This window comes from Nematostella vectensis, chromosome 7 (assembly GCF_932526225.1).
Source record: "Nematostella vectensis chromosome 7, jaNemVect1.1, whole genome shotgun sequence".
Lineage (NCBI taxonomy): Eukaryota > Metazoa > Cnidaria > Anthozoa > Actiniaria > Edwardsiidae > Nematostella > Nematostella vectensis.
The window spans coordinates 7,239,427-7,263,642 of record NC_064040.1 but is presented as its reverse complement, the minus strand read 5'-3'; the positions used below and the strand labels follow the sequence as shown (position 1 = coordinate 7,263,642).

Here is a 24,216-nt window from a genome sequence, read left to right as displayed (position 1 = left end):
CATTAGGGAGGGAGGGGGGGGGGGGGGGCGAAAACGTGATCTCAGCGCCCAACCAAGTTCTACTACCATGGCAAAGACGATGCCGTGTGAAGCTAATTTTCACTATTTCTTATACATAAACGGATAAAACTTTTTTTTTATTTGAATAAAACGAGATTGTCCCTTATATCATCGTTAGCTACGAAGTTTTATTACAGTGGAACCTTCAAGAAGCTGGCACTCTCCAATATTAATGCAAAAAAAAAAAAACAAGATTCAAAGTTCTTCGGTCAAACAAAAGAAATGTAACTGCATTAAGTGGCAAAACCATATAACGGACACTTTTAGGTCTCAAGGGAGTGCGTTATATATCAGGGTTCACTGTAACTTCCTTTATCTTTTTCAAAGGGATAACATTTTCGACAAGAAAAATCAACCCACGGTCGGGATACTAAAATTAACAATGTAAGATAAATAAGTAAGCCGAATTCTATATATTATTCTACATCCTATTTGTGAGTGACTGGTGTGTGTGGAAAAAAAGTGGAAAAAAAAGGTACTGAAGTAGAATGGTATAGCACCCGCAATTCAATCAGACTAGAAATAAGGTCATGGCGAGTTGAATGCAACTTAACTTGTCTCAATTTTTCTCGTTATGAAACGAGCCAATGGCGAATCCAGGTGTGGTTCTGTGAATCCGATAGAACCACCCTATTTGAGCTAAAATATTGAAGGCTTAGATAACTTTTGTATAGTTTTTGTAAATTGAAATAATCCTCTAGATCCTCTATTGGCAGTGCACCAAGGCTTTGCTTGGAACCAAGAAAAGGGGATGGGGGAAGGAAAGGGAGAGTCGACTCTGCTTTTTCCTAGAACGTTTCAATAACTTAAAAACAAAAATGCACTGCTACCAGTCTTTTATGTGTTCTAAATGCAACCCCATCCCTCTCTGCCAATGTTTCTGTAACAGCCCACATATGTAAAGGTGAGAGGGAAAGAATGCTCTTGTTGACATCTGTATACTACCTCTTATCCTATTAGTCTTTGATGATTTCTTATACTCCTCCCACCTTTTCTGATTTTGGTTTCTGGATTTTGTACCAGCTTAAGCATCTGAACCATGCAGGAGGGGGCTGACACCATGCACGCTGTTTCTAGGAATCCTACCAGGATTCTAGGAATCCCTCTCCTTCTTGCTAAGCCTTTGGCTAAGCATGCAAAGTCAGTGGTATACCTACTACCTGTAGTCTAAGAACCCTACTAAGCCTTGTGATGATGATTAGTGGTATACCTACTGCCTCTAGTCTTTCTAAAAGTCTTTGATTGATTTAAGGAATTTACTCAAGCCATGAAGACAACAAAGATGACAAAGAAGACGATGAGCACCATAAAGATCTTGATAATAAGCCACCTGTTGGACGAGATGGACTGGAAATACTTGAGGATCTCGCCATGTGCAGCTTCAACATTCATTTCAGTAGATTCAACATTCGCATCAATTCTAAAGTCAAAAACACAAAGCTTAGTGACATTTACAATGAAGCAATCAACTGAGGTTACCTTTAATTTTTATTTCAGTTGATTTGACGTTCACATCAATTCTAGAGCTTAAAATTAAATGCTTGGTGACATTTACAATGCAGCAATCAACTGAGGTTCCTTTTAATTTCATTTCAGCCAATTCAATGCTTGCGTCAACTCTGCAGATTAAGTAAATCCAATCAAGTCAATTTTTGTCTGCCTAGCCAAAAATGCAAGTAAAAGCATCTTTGTTGAAGTCATCAAAGGTGTGCCAAGTTTGTTACCATGCTTAGGAGTCTTTTACAGTTAAACAAACTGGATAGAGGTGACCTCACACACCCACCCCCAGTAACGCATCTACGGGGGGCAGGGGGGGTGGGGAAGATGGGTTAGGGGTTCCCTATCAAATTTATTTTTTGGATAACTATCCTATACAAGCAGAACTAAATGCCATAAAAAAAATCTTTTTCAAGCTGGGCCTTGGCCCCCTCCCCCCTTTAAAAGTTCTCTTGGATTTTTTTTTAACTTTACTAGCTGTGTTGTACCTTTGAATCTGCTCCTCTTGTTCCTTTACCATGTGGGCAAGCTGAGTGAAAATACTTCCCAGTTCAACGATAGTGGACTCTATACTCTCCATCGCAGAGGCTCTGCTTTGGATATATGTATCCTAACAACCAACAAACAAACAATTGTTCTAAAAACAGCATTGCTGGCAATTAAACGAAAAGACAAACATTCACAAAATAAGCCAAAGACCTTATTTCTACCCGAAACAACTAAAATAGTATTGTTTATAATGCACAACTCCCTGCCCTCACTAGACTGTGACAGAATTTACATTTATTACTTGAAAGTTTTTATCTTGTTTTGTCTTGGAGCACTGTATAGGCTGTTTATAGGCTGTTTAATCGTGCAATTCATACCTGTTCATCCAGTAGTTGTGCCTGGCTCATATTGTTCATGTGAGATAAATGGTTATCAGCACCACCCATGTCGATAGCGATGTGGTCGCTGCCACCCATAAGCATATTGTCATTGGATGTATTTGCTCTCTGCAGGACTAGACAAACACAACAAAAGATTAATAAAAATAAAATTTTGCAGGGACTTTTCTACAGCTCCTAGAAATTTAATGTGGGGTCCCTTTAATTAATTATAACCTAAAAATGAATACACTTTAAAGATCTCTATGATATACTATATTTTCCAGTGTATACACCTATTTCATATATAGTTGCAATGCCCTTTTTTGATAAAGGCATTTTACTTTGCAAACAAGAATCAGGAAAGTTCCCTGAAAACCATAAAAAAATATTGTGAGGGTACCTGATGTCCCAGGCATAACAGAGGCGCTAGCCATATCAAAGCCCCCTTGAGAGAACTTGTCTCTTCTCTCTTTCTGTTGCTTCAAATTCTGAGTTCTGACTTCAAGAACTGACTTAAAGTCCTTGGACATCGTGGCCAGCTTTGACTAAAAAATGAATCAGATCAAAATTTCAGATGAAAAATCAGAAAAAAAATAGCAAAACAAAGGATAGGTTGATACAACATCTAGAGAGTGACTAGTTAAAAAAATCGAGCAAAGCAAGGGATAAGTTTATCCAAGAATTGAGAGCATGGCTAATTTAGATCACCTGAAGAGTTAGAACCACAGTATTTGAATGTGTCTGTTGGTGACGCCCTTCAGAATGACTTTTAGATTTCACTAGCTGAAATAAAACAAAACAGATTAGTATCCACACCTTTACAAATATGTATACGAAATCTCAAACAATTCCCATTTCCCAAAAACTTGCAAGCCAGGAGGGGATCAAGAATTTAGGGTGAGTACATTACACAGGGTATGGACATAACTTTGATATTTTATTTGAGACATGACTTTTACTTATTTATTCAAAAGGGGGTGGATATCCACCCAATCTATCCTTCTTTTTAACTCCCGCAAGAAATTAATCCTAGTATATATGTCCAATCAAGTATACTCACAAAAAGTCTTCAACATCTACATGTAGAAATAAAGATGTAGTTCCTATATAAAACTAAGATATTAAATCATTAGCAAAACATACCTCCTGTAGCTGAGCAATCTGTTGGTTTAGGCTATTGATATCCTGGAATGTAGAATATAAAATATACCAATAAACATTTGATCAAAGTTTAAATATATTTCTTCTGTAGCACCAGAAACACCCAAGATCCAGACTTTTTTTGGTCTATTTCTGCTCCAAAAAAAACAAAACACAGAAACACTTGCTTCACAGGCTACTTAATTATTACATTACTTATTTAATTTTGTATACCTGCTTGATAATGTGTGTTAGCTCTTGAATTTCCATCGGCCTGTCATCAAACAGGGACTTCTTCTTTGCCACTGAAAAAAAATATACACACCATTAACATTCAAAACTAAAAATATACCTGAAATAATTATCAAAACATTGCATGTGTGTAGCTAAGGGTGGGTGAAGAAAGAGCACCAAAAAGTTGCCTATTCAAAACAGATTTTTCACATTTCCCTTAAATATCTATTACACACGCCCTCTCTCTTTAGAAAACCCTTCCTGTACAACTTGATTGGTATTTCATGGATGTTTATATCAAATGATACTTACATATTGCTAACTTTTCCAGCTTGGCAAAAGTGTTGCTGATGTCATGCCCAATGTGTCTGAAATGAGAAAGTTTAAAGGTATATTCCAGTACCAGAAACAAGTATTTGCATTTCCTGTGTAAAGCAGCCTATGCCTACTGTAGCACAAAGTATTAGCTGCAAACTAGATTGTGACTAGCCATCAGAGCATAAACTGTTAAAAAAACTGCAACTTTCAAAAGGCAAGGGCTGTAATTCTGATCCAAATACTTTATTTTTTAGTGATTCAGATGTTATACTTTTAATAAAGATATGTGTTCAACAGATTGCATTTGATTTAGCACAACAAAAGCTCAACATTTATATCATTCAGTATTTTGCTTTTGCTATAGATCGTAATTAGCCATGGTCATTGCCATGTGGAACTCAAATCTGGCCTGATGAATTAAGTTGATCTGGAAGTTGAACTGTTCATATGCCCAACCAAAATAATAAGAATCGGCAGAGCAGAAGAGTGGCATGTATGAATCAGACCTGACTTTGTTCAATCAAATCAAACTCACTTGGCTATCACAAAGAACTGGCTTTTGTGTGGGTGCACACCATTAAGACTGCCTGGATGGCTTGTAGCAATCCCTGAAGCTTTGACCTGGTGAATGAACCTTGGTATGTAAATAACACATATTACATATGATTTCATACACTACATTTTTTTAAACAGGAAATACACATAATTGCGACTGTGTCCTTTTTATTAAAGATATCTACCATTTAAAACCAATGACTGATTAAAAAAAAGAATGTTATTTAGATTTAGAAATCGATACTAAGTGATTTTGGAAAACATAAAGACACTTATCATAAAACTTGAGAGAATACCTTGTCGAACGAAACACGAATGAGTCCGTTTTCTTGTGATTTTACTTTCTTACCTGACGGGACTGGATGGATTTGACAGCGGAGTAAAACTCCGTCGTTCTATCCCTACATGATGTCATATCTGTAGGGCGACTATCCAAGCTGCTGCTTGTGGGATGACTGATTGTTCTAGAGTTGCTTTCGTGGTCTTCACTATTAGACCGTGTTCTTCGTCTTCTCGTGGTCATAGCCAATTTGATCCATAATTATCGGCAGACCCTAACTGAAAACTCCCTCATGTCGATAGAACGAGTATCGTTTTTAAAATACTATAGCCGTTTGGTGCATAGGCTGAGTTAGAATGTTTCGGAGAAGCGATATTTCGGTGTTTTTAAGTGAAGATTATTTCGACATAAACTCAGTCAACAGATCACATAGGAAGTGCGAGTAAGATGATGACGTAGCCAAGAAATCCGCTGATTAGGTGGTATTGCTGGCTCAGAGATAAACATGCAATAAATTTTGATTTCCCGGAAACCAAAGAGTTTTGGCGAAATCCAATAAAAAACGTAAGGCAGTGAGATATTACCATAGTATGTCCATTTGACATAAAAAAAACGCTGATATAAAAAACACTGGAGCCCGTTATATAAGCAGAAGTGTTTAAGCTCACAGCTATTTTTTTCTGCTTTTAACTCCCTGGTTAAAAGAAAAGCATGCATAAGATTTTTTCTTGTTTTTTTTTTTTTTTTTTTTGGATTTAATTTTCAAAAAGAGAAACTTGTGGGCTCCCTGTTGCCGACCCAGCCCCCTATCTGACAAACTTCAGATGTCTTGCACTTCTATCACTGCTCTTGCACACTTGCACGGCATTGTTCATCGTTGTTTTGCAAGAATGATTCCCCGAAAGTGCCTTACATTAGACTGAGACTTACCAGCTACAAGAGAATCCACATTTGCATAACCAACTTACTCAGTTAAGTCCGTACTTTGAACTTTTGGGTTGGAATTTGTGAAGCGTGATCCTTGAAAACAATGGCGCAGAATTTGACAACAACAACAATTCTACGAACTGCAATCACGGAAATGCCGAGAGGCACCGATATAACGAGGATCAAGGCATCCACAGTGATGCCAGCAGTATCATTTGAAGTACATCTCGGCCTTACAATTTGCTTCATTTCGATCTATACTCTCCTTTTCTTCTTCATTCTTGTCCAACTCTGTCTAATTCTTCACTACAAGCACCGGAGACTGTCGTACCAGAGCTTGTATTTATTTGTTTGTCTGCTTTGGGCGGCCATAAGAACTACACTATTCGCGTTTTATTTCAATGACTGTGACACTGCGAATAGTTTGACTGCATTCCCGAGCTGGTTTCTATACGCATTGCCGATTTATTTGCAGTTTCTGATGCTCTGTCTCCTGACGCTTTTCATGGTCAAGGTACGGTTCCACTTCCGCTTTCTTTTTGAATGTTTATTTGTCGTTCAAATAGTTTCTCTATTGGAAGTGAAAGTTAGGAAAATGGTACACTTCACTTTTTTGACTTATATAAAGAAAAAAAAGGATTAAAAAAGTAAAGAGTATTCTTAAGTTATTGTATGTGGTAAATAAGGATTCTTATAGTTTGCTACTGTATTGATAGAATGTAATGATTACGTCAACAGCTGATGCTGAAATCGGGACGAACCTCTCTTGAGCCCACAAAATACAGGTGCATTCAAAATACACAAGATTTATTAAATGTAGTGCAATGTATTATATACTCTTTTAATTAATATTGATTTAATCACATTAACTATTATTTAATATTCCTATACACCTTTTGAAATAAGGATGCATTCAAGAATCCATGTGTCATAACATGCAGTGACTCATAGGTTAAGTATTCATAGCTGAATACTGGTGAATGTGTATGTTAACAGATACACCAACAATAATGCTACCAACCTAATAACCTGGACTTGTTTTTAAACGTATTTACGCTTATTTGCTCAATGCTGCTGGTTATGACATATGGATTCTCTAATTGCAACCTTATTTGAAATGGGTATATAAAATATACTATCCCAGAATTCAGTGTATGTATGCTGCATATGAATGAATAAGCAGAGTTATAATATAGCTTTTATATGCTTTTAATTTTCCAGGAAATCTCCATACATAGTATTCTGTAGCATCAATGTGGTGTTTTTGGCCGTCAACATCACCAGCTCCTTACTCTGTCCTGATCAGGACAGGATCGAGGCACTGGTCATCACCAGAGTGATAATTAACCAGACACTGTTTGTCTTGGTGGGCATGGTTCTCTGCTTTGCAGTTAGAAAGGTATAATTTATCTTACATTTCTAGTATTGTTATTAGCCTGCACGCAGTACAGTATTCTATTCTGTTCCCCAGATTACCAAGATACGCACATCAAATCTATTCTTAGAAGGTCAAGGAAGCACAGGTTGCCAAGCAACTGCTATCTGCATCATCGTGGTTTTGCTGTACATCTCGCGAGCAGTGTATAACATTGTAGCTGTCACTGTTCCCCATGATGTTTCTTCATTTGGATATGGCTGGATTAATGTTTCTGACCAGGTATCAAATGCTATTTTAAGTAGAAATATAGTGCATTAGAGAAGCTTTTCATAGTGCAGGGGAGTTTATGCACAAGTTTAGAGTATCAATATCTGGACAAACCAACAAAGCCACAGCTTGGGTGTTCCTAGTCATGTGAGTCAAGATTGACAGGTGAGATTTCTGTAGTCATCATTTGGTTGGGCTTAGCTTAGGGTTTCCAATTTTTACCAACCATTACCATTATTATTTTTATTTTTGTTATCCATTATTTTATTTCACTTATCTAAAAGGTGGGCACCAGGCACCCCCTTTTACCCCCCATCCATGAACTCTTCATGCTTGTGTGACTCTTTTGTTCACCCAATAGTTAGTATAGAAGCCAGTGCATGGCTAGGCTATGGCATCCAACTTTAACTATCATGGCTTCTTCCACAGGGTGAGATCAATAGCAGTGGTCATGTGAGCCAGCATCTTACAAATCTATCCTACATTTCATATGGTGTGGTCCTGGTCTTGTGGGAAGTGCTTCCGACCTCCATTGTGGTCTGGTTCTTTAGAGTACGCAAGCCACAAACTGTTAACTTTGTAAGTTGTGTGTTGAGTGATACTAAATTAACACAAGGATCATGCAAACCATTATTTTTAGGATGATTTCTGCACCACCCTTATTTGGCATTTTGATGAGTTTGTTGCCTGTGTTTGTAGGGTCCAAGTGGAATTGCATCAAACAGCTTTGACAAAAAGTCGTTTTTCAACAATCCTAACCGTTATAACTCTGAAGAAGATCTGAACACTACCATACACAACAGAAGGTAAGGTATAATATGATTTGAACACTACCTTAGGAAAAAAAGTATAAAGGTGCCCAGTCAAATGGGGACCAGGTTAAAAGGGATCAATAGAAAGGGATTAATTAAAAGGGGTCTAGTGAAAAGGGGATCTAGAAAGCAGCCAGTAGAAAGGGGCCACAGAGAAACTTTGAACCTGTTGTGGTAATATGTTTAACCATTTATCAGTATTGATGCATAAACATTTTATTTTACCCTTTCAGTAATTATGACATCCCAGGTGTCCTAAGTCCATCGTCCTCTATTAATACACACCCCACACGGTCTTATGGCTCCCAGGGCGCGCTAAGGTCCAGTAACAGTTTCAACCGCAGTAGCAGCTACCCCAACGTGTATATACCAGGCACCACCCCACCTGCTTTATTCACATCTGGTCACCACGGCCATCCATATCCAAAAAGCACACTAGAGACTGTCAGGGACCAAGATTGAGGTGTGAAACCTGGGCCATCATGCTAACCCACTGTACCTGAAGAGCTGGGTAAAATAACAGGGCTGTACCCAATGCAGTGGTTCTCACATTGATGTAAATGTGTACCCCCAATACTCCGCCCCGTACCCTTTCCACCTCCCCCCCCCCAAAAAAAAAAACCCTCCAGATTTTCAAAGTCTAGGGGTTGGCATCTCTGCCACCATACACTAAAAACATGAGTACCACGAACAAATCTAGGCCCATACCAAACCAGAATCTTCCTACCCATCATTACCATGGCCATACTAAGATGACTTTGCAAGCCAATCTATTATTTCTTTGGTTATTTTGGAGTTTTAATGGAACAGAAGGTGATTATTACAAGTACAAGAGAAGAAGCCAAGTCCCAGGGGTCCTGATTGGGTTCCCTGTGGTATAAGAAATATGACGTCAAACCAGTGTAAAGTAGTCCTAGACCCATCAGTTTGTCTGTGGGCACAGGGTACCCAATAAGATTCTGAAGAGCAAGTACAAATATTTAGTAGATTTTGATTGCCTTTAATGAACCTTTGAATGATATGTCAGAAAACTGTGCAAGGCCCACCGACCACAAGTACCTCCATAATGTATGATTTTAAATATTTGACCAGAGTCTGCTGTATCATTTTCCACAGCTAACTGCCCTTAAACAAGTAAATGAAAAAAAGTAAAATTATTCAAATTCATAGTGTATAGAAATAGCAAGTAATTTGTAAATAAAACAATATAATTTTAACAGCTGCTTGGACTTTTGTTGGTGTTGTAGAACCACTCTATGTAGGGGGCAACATGGAAAAGGGGGAAGGGAAGGTGTTCCCTTACTCATAAAGTGATAAAGGACCATTTTCTCTTGGGTAAATAAACCGAAAAAAGGACCATTTTCTCTTTGTGGTATGCAATTTTCTTTTCCCTGCTAGCAGAGGCCTCTTTTCTCTGTATTTCGCTGGGCTGGAGTAACGCCAGCCCAGCGAAATACAGAGAAAAGAGGCCTCTGCTAGCAGGGAAAATTTTCTTTTATACAAGCAGAACATCAAATTTGGTTGTTTTCCCCCCCTGGGCTGTTTTGACCTATGGAATAGATACAGTAGCTATTACGCCAATAACGACAGGGCTTGCCAACCATACTCTGGCTAAGCAATTCTTGGTGTCAGTCTTATCAATTTTAACCTGACATGAATGGCGGCAAGGTCATAAAGAATTATTAATCGGGCACAAGGTCTGTACGGAGAAATATTAGACCAAGGTTTTGACTTCATCTTTTGTACAGTATGGTAAATGCTGTACACTTAGTCAAAACAGCGACTGAAGTCAGCCTTTTGTTCCTTTACTTGAAAGATTCACACTACGATTGTGTTTGTTTTTTGCCAGAGCATGTGCATATGTTATCCACAGCATCCCCATGACCTATCCTGGCCATATAATAAAGTGAAATACAGAATACAACTCTGTGCAAGATGATGTGCCAGTTTATTACTGCCTGGTTGCAGTGACATTTAATTTTATAATTACAGTTATTTACAATTTTATAATAATTTGTCTTGGTGCTGTGAGTAAAAATCTATAAAGCGACCAGCTATACTACAAGATACTATTGAAATTTCTAACCTATCAAACTATTAAATTGTCACCTCTTATGAATCAGCTCCAATCCTTAAAGTGATCCCACAAAAAATGTCCATGAAAAAGTGTTCAAATTTATATAAGTGGGCTTATTTTCCCATATAAAGTGTGGAGCCTCTGAAAAACAAACTGTTAAATATAACAATCTATTATTTTTTTATCATTTAGCAGTGTCATTTTCCATACCAGCGGAGACAAGTAAAGGGTTTTGGTGTTTGTCTTAGCTGACATAGGAAACATGGAATTTATTGTGATTTTAGAAAGTCGAAACACAGGCAGATGTCCTGAAGTCTATGTGTATATAAATAAATAAGATGTGACCAAAGAGTCATTTCCCCATTGAGGAGTTCAAGTAAGCGCTCATCTGTGCCTGAAAAACAGATACCAGCAATTAATAAGTGACACAAAAAAACAGTATGATAGTCTGTAGCCAAAAGCCTTAAATTTGTTGAGTTTTGACATGAAAAAATACCATAAATACTAATTTTAGCAGAGGAGGTTATATAATCAAGTTGTGAGGTGCATAGCTGTCAACCTCGCTTTTGGAAAAATCGTGAGAAAATACAGTGAATGTATCAGAAGTACCAAGATAGCTAATGCGGGAAAATGCACTAAATGTATGGATATTTTTCTAGATAATAAGGCTTGAGAAAAGGTTCTAAATCTTGAGACTCCCGCCTAATACGGGGAGTTGACAGCTATGGAGGCGGATGCTCATTTGAAAAGGAACACTGATTTAAAGTAGTTGTCAGCAGGAACCTTGGGCACTAAAATGAGCCTTGACGATGTGGAGAAGGGAAAATCACAAAAAGCAAAAAAAGGATACATTTGAGTCCCTGTTATGGATTTTCAATAATAAAAAGATTCAAACAAAAATAGGGTTTAAACATAAGAGTTATTTTTTACTTACTCATGTTCCATTGCCTTGAACTTGTGCAGGTAGTGAATACTACTAGATAGCCTGGAAAAAAACAAGAAAAATACAGCTGCTGAATGATGCTGTTTGATGGTCATTACGTACTTACGGACATGAAGTTCATTACGATGACGGCATGGCCAAGGAGAAAGTGACAAAAAAAGTAACAGCAGAAAACTCAGAGGCCAGATGTAAATGCACTCTGAAATGGACTCACAGCCTTTCCCTCAAACTGTGGCAGCCTAGTTTAGATGGGGACATGTGTGCTGTAAAAACAGATTTTCATTGTACACTATGGTAGAAACAAAATTCTAGGCTTAATCTTTACTTTTAAAAACTATAAAAACAAGCTAAATATCCATTCTCCTTGCTGTTACTGTCATCATTGCATAAAGACCTTTAATATTTTCTCAATCTAATGCACCTGAAGAGTAGTGTACCTTGTGAATCCGTTGAAGAGTGATACTATCTCAGACCTTGTCAGGTAGAATGCCTTTCCACCGAAATTCATGTTTTCAAACTCATGTCCAGAGAACAAGATCTTGAGTGCAGTGCCAAGGCCCTGAACCTGAGCATGAGATAAAGGAGGTGACTGGAGTGAACAAACATCTTCAGGCAGAATAATTAGTAAAAAAAAAGGGAATTAAGCTAAGATCTATTTGTTTGACTTAATGGAAACATCACAAAAAAAGCAGAGATTTCTAAAAACAATTCAACACTGTATTGCTTCTTACTGATAAAAATGTATTGTTCTTTTTAACCCTTTTGCAAAGATTTAACCCTTTTATGGCAAAAATCTTTAGTTTAACATTCTCCAACATTAGCTTTGCTCTTCCTTGCCCTTTGTTAATGTTTTCATTGACATTCCATATTGCAAGACAGTTCACCAACAGAAAAAAAAACCAAGCTTTATTATTATACTCCATTCACCAGATTCAATAAAAATATCACAATACAATAGCTGGACCCCCCCCCCCAGATCAGCCGATGGAAATGGATACTTTGGTATTTTGCTACAGTAGGTAGACAAAATGGTGACAGACATTTTAGGGTTAAAGTAACCATTTCAGGGGAGGATCTAGGGGTGGTCCCCTATGGCTTACAAATAACAAGAAATATAATAAGGTAATATACATAAGAAAAATGAATTTGGCCCCCCCTTTCTTGAAACTTTTGCCCCTTTGGCCCTCCTTTTGGGGACCTGCATTTTACCTACCTGCAATTTCCCCCACACTTTGCACTTCTCACAGCCCACACAATCCATGATGCGGGAAACATTGTGAAAATGGCTCCTGAATTCCTCCTACAGAAAGCAAATATCAGAGTATGGATAAACAAAACTAACAAGCCAGTTTATTGTTTATAAGGTTGGAATGCGTAATAGGTAAACCTTGTTTATATGGGGTGTTGTGTTTAACCCACCTTAAGGACTGTTGCAGTGGCTGGATCCTTGAAAAGTACAGTCTCGTCAAAGGTACTTGGACAAGCTCTAAATGAAACATGTTTTAAAGCATTTTAGACCAAGTTTAAGGCCATGACATGAGAAAAGGAGGATGAGAAAAGGATGTATGGCAAGGTCAGGGGTTGTAGGGTGTAAGGCCATGACATGAGGTGATGAGGATGAGAAAAGAATGTATCGCAAGGTCAGGGGTTGTAGGGTGAATTCAGGTAAGATAAGGATGTTTAGATGTGGTATGCTAAGGTGAGGATGTTTCGAGACACTGTGAAGTTAACTTAAGTGATGAGACTACATAAGGTAAATTAATTGGGAAAAGTAAGGTTAGGTTAGGCTTGGTAATGAGGTGAGTGAGGTGAGTTGTGGTAAGCTACAGTAGGTGGAGAGGTGACACTCATCCTTAATTGTGATAAGCCATTAAAAGTTTATATCTATTTATTACAATATTTGGTTTTATGCCTGTTGCACACTAGTGACATAACAACATAGACACGTGCACCCTTTATGTTTTTATGTCCAAGTGTGAATGGTTCAGAATTTCGACATAAGCCCAACCTAAAGACATGAGCATAATGACATAAGAGAAAAAAACATGTTTTTTTCTTTTATGTCATTATGTCGGGCTTAAAAGAGTGTGCACGCCTATGTTGTTATGCCGTTATGTCACTAGTGTGCACTGGGCATTACTCACTTTGACTCTGCCAGCAAGTCAAATACCAGTTTGCGAACATATTCATCTTCCTCATACTCGCCAGTGTAGAACTCCATGGTCTCCCAGTAAGGTGCGGCCTTTGTTATGGCTCGCAGTACCAGAGTGTAGGTGAAGTATAAATTCTTTAACCATTCCGGACCTAGCAACAAATGTTAATCAATTTCAGATAACAATACAGTGAGGCACAACCTTCTAAATGGCCCACAAAAGCAGTGTGTAGCCAAAGTGATTTTAAACCATTCAGGACACAGGAGCAGATATAGGAACTATTGAAGGTGGTAGGGTGTGTGGTGTAGTTGGGTGTGAGCATCCTTGAATTGGGGAACCAATAATGACTTCATTTCCGATGAAAACTGATGAGTTCTAGGCCACACACATTTCTTATTGAATCTCATTCCACAGGTGAGGTGGGAGGCACTACCTTTGCCTAGCATCAAATGGTTTTCTACAGGCAATACAAATATTGAGGGCGCACAGCAATTTTCAATCCTTTAGTCTGTGTATTTAGGGTGCACAGTAATTTACTATTCTTTAGTCTGTAATATGATAAAATACATAAAGGCATTTATTATTACCTTGACCAGCAGTAGCATCCGAGTCAAATCGACTTCTGAATTCTTTCAAATTCATCCCCCATTTGGGTTTTTGAAATGCTGTTTCTGTTGACCCACACAAAAAGAGTTAATTCTAACAGACAATGAGACTTACGAGCCAACCAGGCTCTGTTCTATAATAAGATGATTACTCACCAGAAAAGAGATACCTTGCAGACAAATGGATATTGATACTTGCATGTAACCCAGAGATGGCACGGTAGAAAACTCGTTTTTCAAGACACAAATCTGAACAAGAGTAGGAATAATAAGTAATACACTAACTGGTTACGTTCAACTTAAGTCAGTGATAATTTACCGCATACTCTAGGTCAGTGGTGTCACACAATGAGCACTCACCTCCTATGTTTTTAGAGAGCAGGTAGTTATAGCCTTTACTATATGGGATCTTTGGCCTGAAAGACACAAGGGGAGGAATTGATAGAGGTGTTTTGAAGAATTCCATGAATGTTTGAAAGATGATTGGTGATAGGAGTTATGCGGAAAAAGAAGCAAGAAAATGATGGGGAGAACAATAAAGTACCTAGCTGTATAAGATGGAAGTTTAAGAGAATGACAAAGCCAAAAAAGTAGTGGGAAGAGGAACAGAGAGAAGGGGGAGAAGAAGGGAAGGTGCAGGAGAAGGGAGAATTAAATAAAGAGGAGGGGAGGAGCAGGAGGTAAGGAGGATACTGTAGGGCAGGATGAGCAAGAATAAGAGAGAGGGGTGAAAAGGAAGGAGGTGGTAGAACAGGAAAAAATGAGAAGAGTTGGGAGTAGGCAGGAGAAAAAGCTGAGCAATAAGGAGTTAGAGAAGAAATTGTGTGTTAGAGTAAGACAGCAAAAAAAGGGAAGAAAAGGATTGTGTATGACTTAGGAATGAAATATCAGGGAAAGGTGCAGGGATAGGAGCTGGATGAAGGGATGAGTAGATAGTGTAGAGTGTTTGGCCATGAGGAAAAGGAGGGAAACGGAGTGGCCCATTTAAAAATCAAATCCTTACTTGAAGCAATTCTCCTGGTAAATGCTGTTCCATATTCGATGAGCAGAGAAACCTTTGTACCCTGTGTACTGCTCTGGGTTTCTTAGCAGGTCAATATACTGAAGACCTGTTGTCGATTCATCTGCAAATTAACATAAATGTTAATTTAATCAATCTTTAGCACCCAGTGAATCTAGAATGCAAAACATGTACTTATCAAAATATTTAGCCTAAATATTTCATCTATGTATTAACTCACCATCAAGAGCACAGAAATTTTCTTCAACATTGTCATGCTGACGCCATGTATCAAATGCAAGTTTATCTTTAGCACTGAAAATAAAAGACTTCAAGCCTTTAGTGCTGAGACATACAGAAAACACTAAATGGAGAACAGACTCATTAACTACCCTTTCCCTCTGAACTTTCAAAATGTGTTGAATGTGTGTGTGGGGAGGGGGGGGGAAGAGGAAGAGGGAGTAGGTATTTCTAGTATAATATTGTATAATAGATTAATAATAGGCATTGCCTAAAAGCGGAGCTCCAAATGACCAAATCTTTGCTTATTTTTCCTTAATAATTTAAGAAATATTAAATATTATACCCTTACCCTTGACAACATCGTATGACAACCAAACTCGGTAGGTGTCATGTATGTTTCAAGTGGGGTGGAATAATATGGTCATGTGACGTCATTGATGACGCCACAATCACATGACTATATTGGTGCACCCCCCTTGACATCTTCATGACACATACAAAGATTGGTTGGCATATGATGTTTCATTTAGTAGATATGAATATTATGGATATTTTTATATGGATATTTTTCTTCTTAATTAAATCGGAATAGTTTTGCTTTTAGTGATGTCATTGACGATGTCACACACCATATTTTTGCACCGTCTTGACACGAACATGACATCTGCTAAGATTGGATGTGAAACAATGTTTCTTTCAAGAGATATGAATGTATTTGCTTTTAATCAAGTTGTTTAAGTGACATCATCGATAATGTCACACAACACATGGCCATATTGTTGAACCCCCCTTGAACCTACCGAGTTTGATTGCCATATGATGTTTCCTTCATGAAATACAAAAATATTGTTTATTTTAATGACATCAGCATATTTTTGCTTCACGCGACTACAGTTTTGCACCTCCCTTGACACATACATGACACCTGCTAAGTTTGGTTGTCATACGATGCTTTTAAGGGATGGACGGAAGAACAGACATCGCATCACAAAAACTCGAGTCAATGGGTTACCAATATTGGGTACCATATTTGTTTTGTATACCACTTTTCTTAGGTATGGTGCTCCGCTCGCACCCCATGGGAGCTCCGCTATAAATGGTAGCTAGCAAGTACCTTATTGTGTCGTCTAAGTTACCAAGTGTTGTATTGCTTGATTCCTGGCATGTCTCTCCATACTTTCCCTTGAAGGTAAAAGTTATTTCAATCATTATATAATTGGAGGTCTGTTAGAGAACAGTGGATGATAAATTCACCAAAGAAGAGAGAAATAGAATTAAAAGAGAAACAGTTGTTTAACTTGTTACCTTTTCATTTTTACCATTTTGCACTTTGCTGTATTTAGTACTTGCATTTCTAACAGCCTTACGGCTTGCCTAAGAGAAAAGTTATGCTTTTATGTTAACTTTTTATATTTTAAAGTTGTAACTTTAGTAGATTAAAGTTGATAAAAGGCAGTATTTTAGGTTTGCTAAGTCATGCAAACAGTTTCAGTTTGAAGAAGTAATTATTCACTTTCATGGAACCCTGTTTTGTTTATCTAATCAAACATAAAGCACAAATTGCTAGCTGTACTATACCTCAGCTTTAATCCCAACAGGAACTTCTTCCTGGAAAAAAAATTTAAAAAAATAATAAAAAAGAAAAACTCAATATGGAGCATTTTCCAAATAGGGGGTCTTGGGCGAGGGCAGTGGAATGGTGGGGAAAAGGGGGGGGGGGGGGGAGCAAGAAAAAAAAAAATCCCTAGGATCAAGTTCCACTGAATTAGAACTAGAAGGGCTTGGATTGATTTACTACAAGGGAAGAGGTAAATATGTGTAGGGAGGGGATGCAGGTGTAAAGAAGGTGAAATGAGGGTAAAATGTACTTACCTCTTTGCATGGTAATACAGAGCAGTGCCTTATTGCACATACATCATTGTTAGTCCAAAATGGACATGGTCTATCAAGCTTAACCTGCAAGAACAAAAAAATAAAAAGAATAAAGCATAACATTTAAGGACTTCTGATGCATAGTTCTTAAATACTGGACACTTAATCAAACAAAACATGGATACAGCTGCCATGAAGCATCTTATGAAGGCAGACAGGATTGATGAAAGGGAGATAAAAAATAAATTGGTGTATAATGTAATATCATGAAATCTAAAAAATATATTACAAAACCAATAAAAGTTTAAATCCTACTGGAGGCAAGGGAGTTTTGTGAGACGACTAGCACATCTTTCCTTTAAAATAAAATTAGCAAACCAACATGTGGTTTGGCAGCTGCATATCAAATTTGCCATGCAATTTGCATGACAGCATGGGATGTGATAGTCTTAGACAAATTCCTAACTAGGTCTTGGCTCTATAAAGCATGAATTCAGATGTACATACAGCAAATGCACTGTATTATCATGGTAAACAGGGATTTTCTAAAATGTTTCTGAAAACGCTTACATAATCTGTGCTAACCTGTTTACCGGAGTCCAAAATAACAAAGGTTTAGGTGGAATATATTTTATTTTTTTCTTTACCCTAAAGAATTTAAAATAGTTCCTCTTGACAAGTTCATCCAATATTGGGTGAATTTTGTTGTTGATCTTGTCCACTGTCTCTACATCACAACAACACTGTTCAACCTTTCCTTTAAGCTGCAACAAAAAAACGAAATAACGATTATACCACACAATAACAGAAATGACTAAAGTATCTCAGCCAGGGCTGACGTTTTGTCTGACATTTAAAATGAATAATAGAGCAAATTTTGTGTAAATCCTCTAGAAATGGGCTACTTTTTTAAGCAACCACCTACTTCAGTACATTTTGACAGCCCTGCTTAGCTACGGACACAAATACTTCATGAAAATCTTATAGATAGAATCCAAGGGTACAGTATATATGCAGAAAATGGTTGGCAGACAAAAAGCCAAATACCACAAATGAGTTTTAGAAATTCATTTGGAGAAATAAAGTAACCTAAAGACCCCCTAAAAAACAGAATATAACAGATAATATTGCTTAATTTACATGTCAGCCCTCAAGCATTTTGACTATACTGTATATATGACTCACAATTTTAACTAAGATAAGGTGATGGTTATCCATGCATTTATTATATAATATTCTAATAAGGTGACAGCTGTCTGATATAATATTCTAATATCCTGAACATCTAATATTTCCTCATTTTGAATATGGATAGCTAGCATCTCTTATTCAACGAATCAATACTATAAAGTTACAAAATTTACATACAAAAACAACTCTATCTGCTATGTTATCAAATCCATTTCTAGGATCACTAAAAATTTCTAAAGCATATTTGGCAGGTGCAAAAGAGTTAAAGAACTTGGCTACTATACAGGGTAAACAGTTTTAATTGGCAATGATATCACAAGTGCCAAGCATTAGATTAAGTTTCATATGTAAATGGTGTTTTCTGGAGGTGACTTACAGCACGCTCAAATAAACAAGCTGACGCTAGAGGATGTTTAACTTATATGTGGTGTTATATAATAAAACATGGTAATATTATTTTTGCGTATTTTTACGTATTTTTATTTTTTAATCTTATTTTTCACTTCATTTGCATCTCATTCAAACTAGAAAATTAAGAATGATTGGGAAAATATAAACAAAATTATAAGATGGTCAATCGTGATAAGGCTACACAACACACAGATCAAAACGAACCGGATTTTTGAAATAGATCCGAAAATATTAAGGATTTTTTAACAATCGTAAAACAATTCACACACGCACAGCCTGCTAACTGCCTGAGTAAGCAATGAAGAGCAAAAAAATCGTGTAAAGTTGGTCTCACCTTGCAAAAACACTGATCGGACAAGCCTGCAGGCTCTACAATCTCTCTTAGAAGACACACCAAATAAACAAAACTGGTGCTAATAGCTATCTTCATGATCGCTATGCTAGCTCGTGGGGATAGCCGGCAAAAAATGCCGCAACATATTCGATCCGCAATGTTTATCAACCGTAGAACAAAATGGCGGAACTTACTGCTGAGGCGCATGCGTAGTACCAAGTCACCGCAAGCCACCCGTCGTGGTGTCTCTTGATTGGCTATTATTTTTGGCTTTTGGCCGGATACTCGGGAAATTGACCATTAACCTAGTGATACGTCCGTCTTTTTTTATACAATCAATTTATTCAAGTATTTAAGTTTATACCGAGCAATTTTCTCACCATATACACACGTCAAGGGTTGCGCGTACTATTATGCAAATATTTATATTTCGGAACAGACCACAATTTTACAAAGGTCTTTCAGGGCAGGGCATCGCATTTTTACTCATTCTTTTGTAGCAAATATCATTGTATTATTCAATGACGCAATTCCGTTGCATTATTTTTAATATCGGAAGGTAGCAAATTATTATAATCCGACAACGACTTTAGTTCTTTTATCCCATGTTGCCTTCCTTCATGGCGCATGGATAGGGTGGTTTTATAGACAAAGCGCCCGCCATAATGCAGGAAATTATGGGTCAGTACGCAGCTCTTACAAGCTGCAATTTGTTTGGGCAAATGAACAATATCCGCACTTCGACACAAAGAACGAGAAAAATAGAGACAAAAGAACTCCTTTGTAGAACAAAGATAATAGGAGACAAAGCAGCTGCGTAATTACTCGAAATTATCTCATCTGAAAAGCGGTGTTTCAGGTTAGAAAATACACCAAACCACCAGCCGAAGCGACAATATTTGGCTTTTATTCGCTTCTCTGCTAATTTACGGCGCCAACCAACGCGAAACTTGGAGATGGGGCTGTGAAACAGTAAAATATATGTGTCAATTCATACTATTGGTCCTTCTACAGATAAAACGGCCATTTTAATGATCATCTGAAGCCTACACATGTGCGTTATTTTAACTTGCTTTTGAGGCAAAATATTCGCAAACCTTCTTTCAGAAAAAAATATAAAAAAGGTAGCCCCGGTAACAATTAGCCGTTAGCCTCAGATACTTCGCGGGAGTGTCATATATCCCATTGCATTCTGCCTAAGGGACGCACACCCCCTGGAAAGCGTGTATCGGAGCCGGAAGTAAGTGCGGACTTCCGGTTACGGGAGGTGCGATGTGTGACTCTTCATTGTTTTCAAACAGACAACAGACATACTCTTTTCAAACAGCGTCGCGAAGCTAAATATCATGACGTAGTGACGCTAAAACAATGCATTGCATTAGCACAGAAGAGGGGCTTCCAAACCTGTGTATTGATTAAAAAAAGGCAGGATTGTTATTTTTAAATAAATTGTGTGTATAAGAGCTTTCAATTTCTCGGGAAGCACTCAAAAGCACTCGAAAGATCTCAAGAGCGGTCAAGGATATTTTACATGAAGGGGGGGGGGGGGGGGGGTATTAGTTATTTTAGAGAAATCACTAACTTTTTTTAACTTAAAATGGAAATCGTAAGAAACCGCTTTTTTATTTACCAGATAACACACTTGAAAAACAAATGTTATATTACTTTTTATTTTAAAATTCAACCAATGGTATTCCCAGCTTGATAGATTGATTGAGCAAGCATTTTTGTCTTTAATTTACTATAGCAAAACACCTATTCCCACGAGACGCAAGCGTGAAAAAGACCCCGATATTTTTCAATGTAAATTTTAGCGAACTGTGCGTGGCGTAACCGACAAGACAGGGCTGGGATCCTGGCTATTGCCTCCCCCATTAATGCGCGGGTGCCTCAGGTTCCTTTGTGTTGTACAGTTTCTTAGATAGCGGTGCTGGGGCCGAAATCTCTAGCTTAGCCGTAAAGCTATATGCTGCCATACGGTGTTTCAGCGGAAGTCTGGAAGTATGGTATATATATTTTTTTCATTTTACCGGATCTGGACGACGTTCGATTCTCGGCCAAGAATTTTTTTTACTGTTTACCATATACAAGTCCATATTCCTTGCTCATCTCTTGCTTTCCTTTGCTCATCCCCGTTCTCAGATATAACATTTACTACGACATTCAAGATTGATAATAAGATAAAGGAACCCCCGAGAGCAATGAATAGTTCTGAATGAATGCTCACCGTTTTAACCCGGGTAAACACACACAAACAAAAATGCATGCTCACCCTTGTTCCTGGAACCAAGAGAAAAAAAAACACAACCCTGTTCCTATTCTAAGCATGGTATAGTAAATTACACCTTTCCCCCCTTAGTACCACTCAGTTTCTTGCCTAGTTCCTTTTCTAAGCTTTTTTAGGGTAACTTTTTTCTTATGGAGGTATATAAATATCCTTTGACGAAGAACAATGGACTTTGGGCTGAGGAGAAGGTGGTATATAACCAACACGAATAAGGTCATGCAGCCACGCCTCTAACAGGTGTGCATCACGGACACTCCACAACTTCTTCCTGGTAAGAAAAATTCCTAGATCCAACACCTGGTCAAAAACAGCAGATTTTGTACTAGACCACTCAAGAAGGGATTCCAAGTACTCTCCTGTATTATAATATAGCATCTGCTCCTCCCTTAGAGTTCTCAGATTATCGTGGGGAAGTTGAGATCGGTGAGAATTTGGAGGGTGGAACACAAGGCTTCTACCAACTTGCCATATAAGCCTTTGAGCCCAGTAACTCCTCCATACATCAGTCACCCTGGACTGTACACTCACTGGTAGCAATAGACCCCATAGCACATCATGGTGGTAAAGAGTGTTTTGAGCATTAAACACTGAAAATGCCCCATGTGGAATAGCTACCTTTTCAGATTTCCCATTGAATGTTATATTCAGAGCTGTATTGTGGTTATTTCTTGTAAGTTTAAATATTGAATCAACATCTGAGGCACCGTTGGATAATGCCTGCTGTATACCAGGGTTGATCCCTTCACATAAGACAAATGTGTGTTGTGGGGGTGCTCCAATCATTTCCAATGGGTACCCTCTTGGCCAGACTGTACTCTGCCCAAAATGTGGATATGGGTTGATAATATTATGATTGGTACTGTAAACTAAAAGTTTTCTTGGGTCTTCATCCAGATGAAAGCCAAGTTTATTTCTTAGAAGCTGGGTGTTTGTATCTGCATCATAGATAATGTTTGCCCCATGCTGGATGGCATACAGGTAACCAATGTTTTTTCTACTGTAGTGGTTCTTTGGAATGTGGTTAGAGATTTCATATCCCAGACTCTTCTGTTTGTCAAGGTCGAGATAGATGACATTTGAATGACTGAATAAAAAAATTGACACATTCATGATGTCAGTGTTAACAGGGTCAAGCTTGTCATTGATTTTTACTCTTTTAACTGAAATTCGAGTTCCCGATATTTTGACTTTTTTGGGGGCCCAACAGTAATAACAGTAATATACCACCCCTATTTACTCTTCATCCATTTATCATCCAGGTTGATGATATGTCTGACACATCTTAAAATCCCCTGGTATACTTTCATTTTTAATCAGACTTCATACCCAAACTGCCCATATTGTCAGTTTTGTTATTTTCTTATCCCACTTTCTTGGAGGGAAGTTTTTTTTTTGATATTTTCATGTTGAAACATACATAGACAGACTCTCCCCCCTCCCCTCCCCTCCCATGGACGACTGGAAAATGACAGTAAATTCATAAAAATGGGAGTGGATAGCCACCAGGTAATCCTCCTTGGTCCGCCCTTAATACCCCTCTGTGTTTAATGTGATATACCTCCAGTCTGGTGGTGTTTTCTCGTCTCCTATAACTACAGTACGCCAGCCTTCTAAGCCTGCAAGTCTCTTGGCTGCAATTGTTGGCTCATGAACTGTAGTGAGAACAACCCATCTATCATGTCTTTCGTCCAATGACTTTGGCAAAAGCTCTATTTTTTCCCAGTCTATTAATGTGCCTTGTGATTTCAGCATGTCTAGATGGGCCCAGTCAATATGCAATTTCTTGGACACATGAACCATTCCATGATCTTGTGCATAATCATCTGGATCTATATTCACAAATATTAGGTGATGATTGTATAGCTCGTACAGCGATACACATACAATAATCTGTAAGATGGCAAGAGCCAGCATACATGGCTTGGTCACTTCTTTTCTGGCAAGAAAAAGGCATCGTTTCAGGATGAATAGTAGAGGCGGATTATTTTTTTCCATCTTTGAAGAGACAGTAGGCACTACCTGTAAAAAAAGAAGCAAAGATCTTGAGAAATCTAATTTTCCATACAGTTTTTGAAAGCGTATATGATCATATACACCTGTCTCAAAAACCTTACTTATTGTGCAAACAGCAAATCATTTTATTAATTAAAATTAAGAACAATATTATCTCCTTTTTGTTGGATTTTTCTAAGACACGATGCTTGAATCGTTAAAAAACTCTGTATACTACTGAATCATTAAAGTAATCTATGATGTTGCCACGTCGTATGAAATTGCGTGAAATATATTCAGATCGCGTGTATTATTTCATTTCGAAGGTTGATGTTATCGTATGGTTCAGTTGAAGAAAACCCCGTTATTATCGTTCTCATATCACCAAAAACCTTATCAAAATTGGCTTTCAATAGATGAATAGAATTGGTTGTAGAAGAGCAGTTTTTATAAAAGGTGATGTTGCCAAAAGGCAAATAAATGGGAGTGAAGGTTGTGAGTTAGTTTTCTTATGTCAGTACATGACTGCACGATAAACAACAGTAAGCATCATAACACAAACACACGCCCAGATTAACAAATGTTCTCAGATACCTGGAAATTAAAATATCCCCTACCTTCTAATCCATTCTAATCAGTGTATCACATGCCCTAAACAGTGCAAAAAATACCATATTTTTCAACAAAAGTTTGCGAAAGTTTATCGCTTGCTTCACTTCACATTTCTACCGCTGTGCTTTTCATCAAAACGAGGCTACAAGACAGGAAATG

The 24,216-nt window shown here is 37.8% G+C and overlaps 4 protein-coding genes across 5 annotated transcripts; 1 reads left to right on the top strand and 3 right to left on the bottom strand.

The window, feature by feature from the left end:
- Positions 1–118: 118 nt before the first annotated feature.
- On the bottom strand, positions 119–5,415 carry LOC5520769 (syntaxin-5). The gene is made up of 10 exons (XM_032365831.2): positions 5,023–5,415; positions 4,654–4,739; positions 4,113–4,168; positions 3,801–3,871; positions 3,570–3,611; positions 3,135–3,209; positions 2,827–2,971; positions 2,424–2,560; positions 2,046–2,167; positions 119–1,480 (listed from the first exon to the last, which is right to left on the bottom strand). The coding sequence occupies exons 1-10, from the start codon at positions 5,194–5,196 to the stop codon at positions 1,321–1,323; spliced, it is 1,068 nt and encodes a 355-aa protein (XP_032221722.1). The 5' UTR covers positions 5,197–5,415; the 3' UTR covers positions 119–1,320.
- A 338-nt stretch (positions 5,416–5,753) lies between these two features.
- Positions 5,754–9,554, top strand: LOC5520870 (G protein-coupled receptor 137Ba). Its single transcript, XM_032365829.2, has 7 exons — positions 5,754–6,394; positions 6,619–6,665; positions 7,102–7,279; positions 7,352–7,537; positions 7,955–8,104; positions 8,225–8,331; positions 8,571–9,554. Exons 1-7 carry the CDS (start codon positions 5,984–5,986, stop codon positions 8,797–8,799), a joined length of 1,308 nt encoding a protein of 435 aa, XP_032221720.1. The 5' UTR covers positions 5,754–5,983; the 3' UTR covers positions 8,800–9,554.
- Positions 9,555–10,266: 712 nt separating this feature from the next.
- On the bottom strand, positions 10,267–19,355 carry LOC5520768 (ERO1-like protein beta). 2 transcript variants are annotated; one of them, XM_032365819.2, is made up of 17 exons: positions 19,167–19,355; positions 17,878–17,994; positions 17,231–17,314; positions 16,937–16,966; positions 16,664–16,732; positions 16,473–16,540; positions 15,357–15,430; positions 15,119–15,239; positions 14,476–14,531; positions 14,272–14,364; positions 14,098–14,181; positions 13,502–13,661; positions 12,777–12,843; positions 12,571–12,657; positions 11,795–11,922; positions 11,349–11,399; positions 10,267–10,808 (listed from the first exon to the last, which is right to left on the bottom strand). In XM_032365819.2, the coding sequence occupies exons 1-17, from the start codon at positions 19,260–19,262 to the stop codon at positions 10,799–10,801; spliced, it is 1,395 nt and encodes a 464-aa protein (XP_032221710.1). In that variant the 5' UTR covers positions 19,263–19,355; the 3' UTR covers positions 10,267–10,798. The 2 variants fall into 2 exon arrangements, with proteins under 2 accessions (XP_032221710.1, XP_032221711.1); XM_032365820.2 differs by lacking the exon at positions 16,664–16,732.
- Positions 19,356–20,820: 1,465 nt separating this feature from the next.
- LOC5520767 (probable glycosyltransferase STELLO1) lies at positions 20,821–24,198 on the bottom strand. Its single transcript, XM_001640534.3, has 3 exons — positions 24,063–24,198; positions 23,012–23,472; positions 20,821–22,537 (listed from the first exon to the last, which is right to left on the bottom strand). The coding sequence occupies exons 2-3, from the start codon at positions 23,446–23,448 to the stop codon at positions 21,583–21,585; spliced, it is 1,392 nt and encodes a 463-aa protein (XP_001640584.1). The 5' UTR covers positions 23,449–23,472; positions 24,063–24,198; the 3' UTR covers positions 20,821–21,582.
- Between the last annotated feature and the right edge of the window lie 18 nt (positions 24,199–24,216).

What these genes read in the sequence shown, in the direction of transcription:
- LOC5520769 (XM_032365831.2), bottom strand. Translation starts at nt 5,196, where the DNA reads ATGACCACGAGAAGACGAAGAACACGGTCTAATAGTGAAGACCACGAA. An exon ending in GCTGGAAAAGTTAGCAATAT is followed by an intron (nt 3,872 to 4,112) that starts GTAAGTATCATT and finishes ATTTTTTTTCAG; the next exon opens with TGGCAAAGAAGAAGTCCCTG. An exon ending in CTGTGGTTCTAACTCTTCAG is followed by an intron (nt 2,972 to 3,134) that starts GTGATCTAAATT and finishes TTCATTTTTTAG; the next exon opens with TCAAAGCTGGCCACGATGTC.
- LOC5520870 (XM_032365829.2), top strand. Translation starts at nt 5,984, where the DNA reads ATGGCGCAGAATTTGACAACAACAACAATTCTACGAACTGCAATCACG. An exon ending in TGACGCTTTTCATGGTCAAG is followed by an intron (nt 6,395 to 6,618) that starts GTACGGTTCCAC and finishes TTACGTCAACAG; the next exon opens with CTGATGCTGAAATCGGGACG. An exon ending in AGCCACAAACTGTTAACTTT is followed by an intron (nt 8,105 to 8,224) that starts GTAAGTTGTGTG and finishes CTGTGTTTGTAG; the next exon opens with GGTCCAAGTGGAATTGCATC.
- LOC5520768 (XM_032365819.2), bottom strand. Translation starts at nt 19,262, where the DNA reads ATGAAGATAGCTATTAGCACCAGTTTTGTTTATTTGGTGTGTCTTCTA. An exon ending in CCGATCAGTGTTTTTGCAAG is followed by an intron (nt 17,995 to 19,166) that starts GTGAGACCAACT and finishes TTTTTGTTGCAG; the next exon opens with CTTAAAGGAAAGGTTGAACA. An exon ending in CTGTTGGGATTAAAGCTGAG is followed by an intron (nt 16,733 to 16,936) that starts GTATAGTACAGC and finishes CTTTTCTCTTAG; the next exon opens with GCAAGCCGTAAGGCTGTTAG.
- LOC5520767 (XM_001640534.3), bottom strand. Translation starts at nt 23,448, where the DNA reads ATGGAAAAAAATAATCCGCCTCTACTATTCATCCTGAAACGATGCCTT. An exon ending in AAAACACCACCAGACTGGAG is followed by an intron (nt 22,538 to 23,011) that starts GTATATCACATT and finishes TTTTTTATTCAG; the next exon opens with TCATTCAAATGTCATCTATC.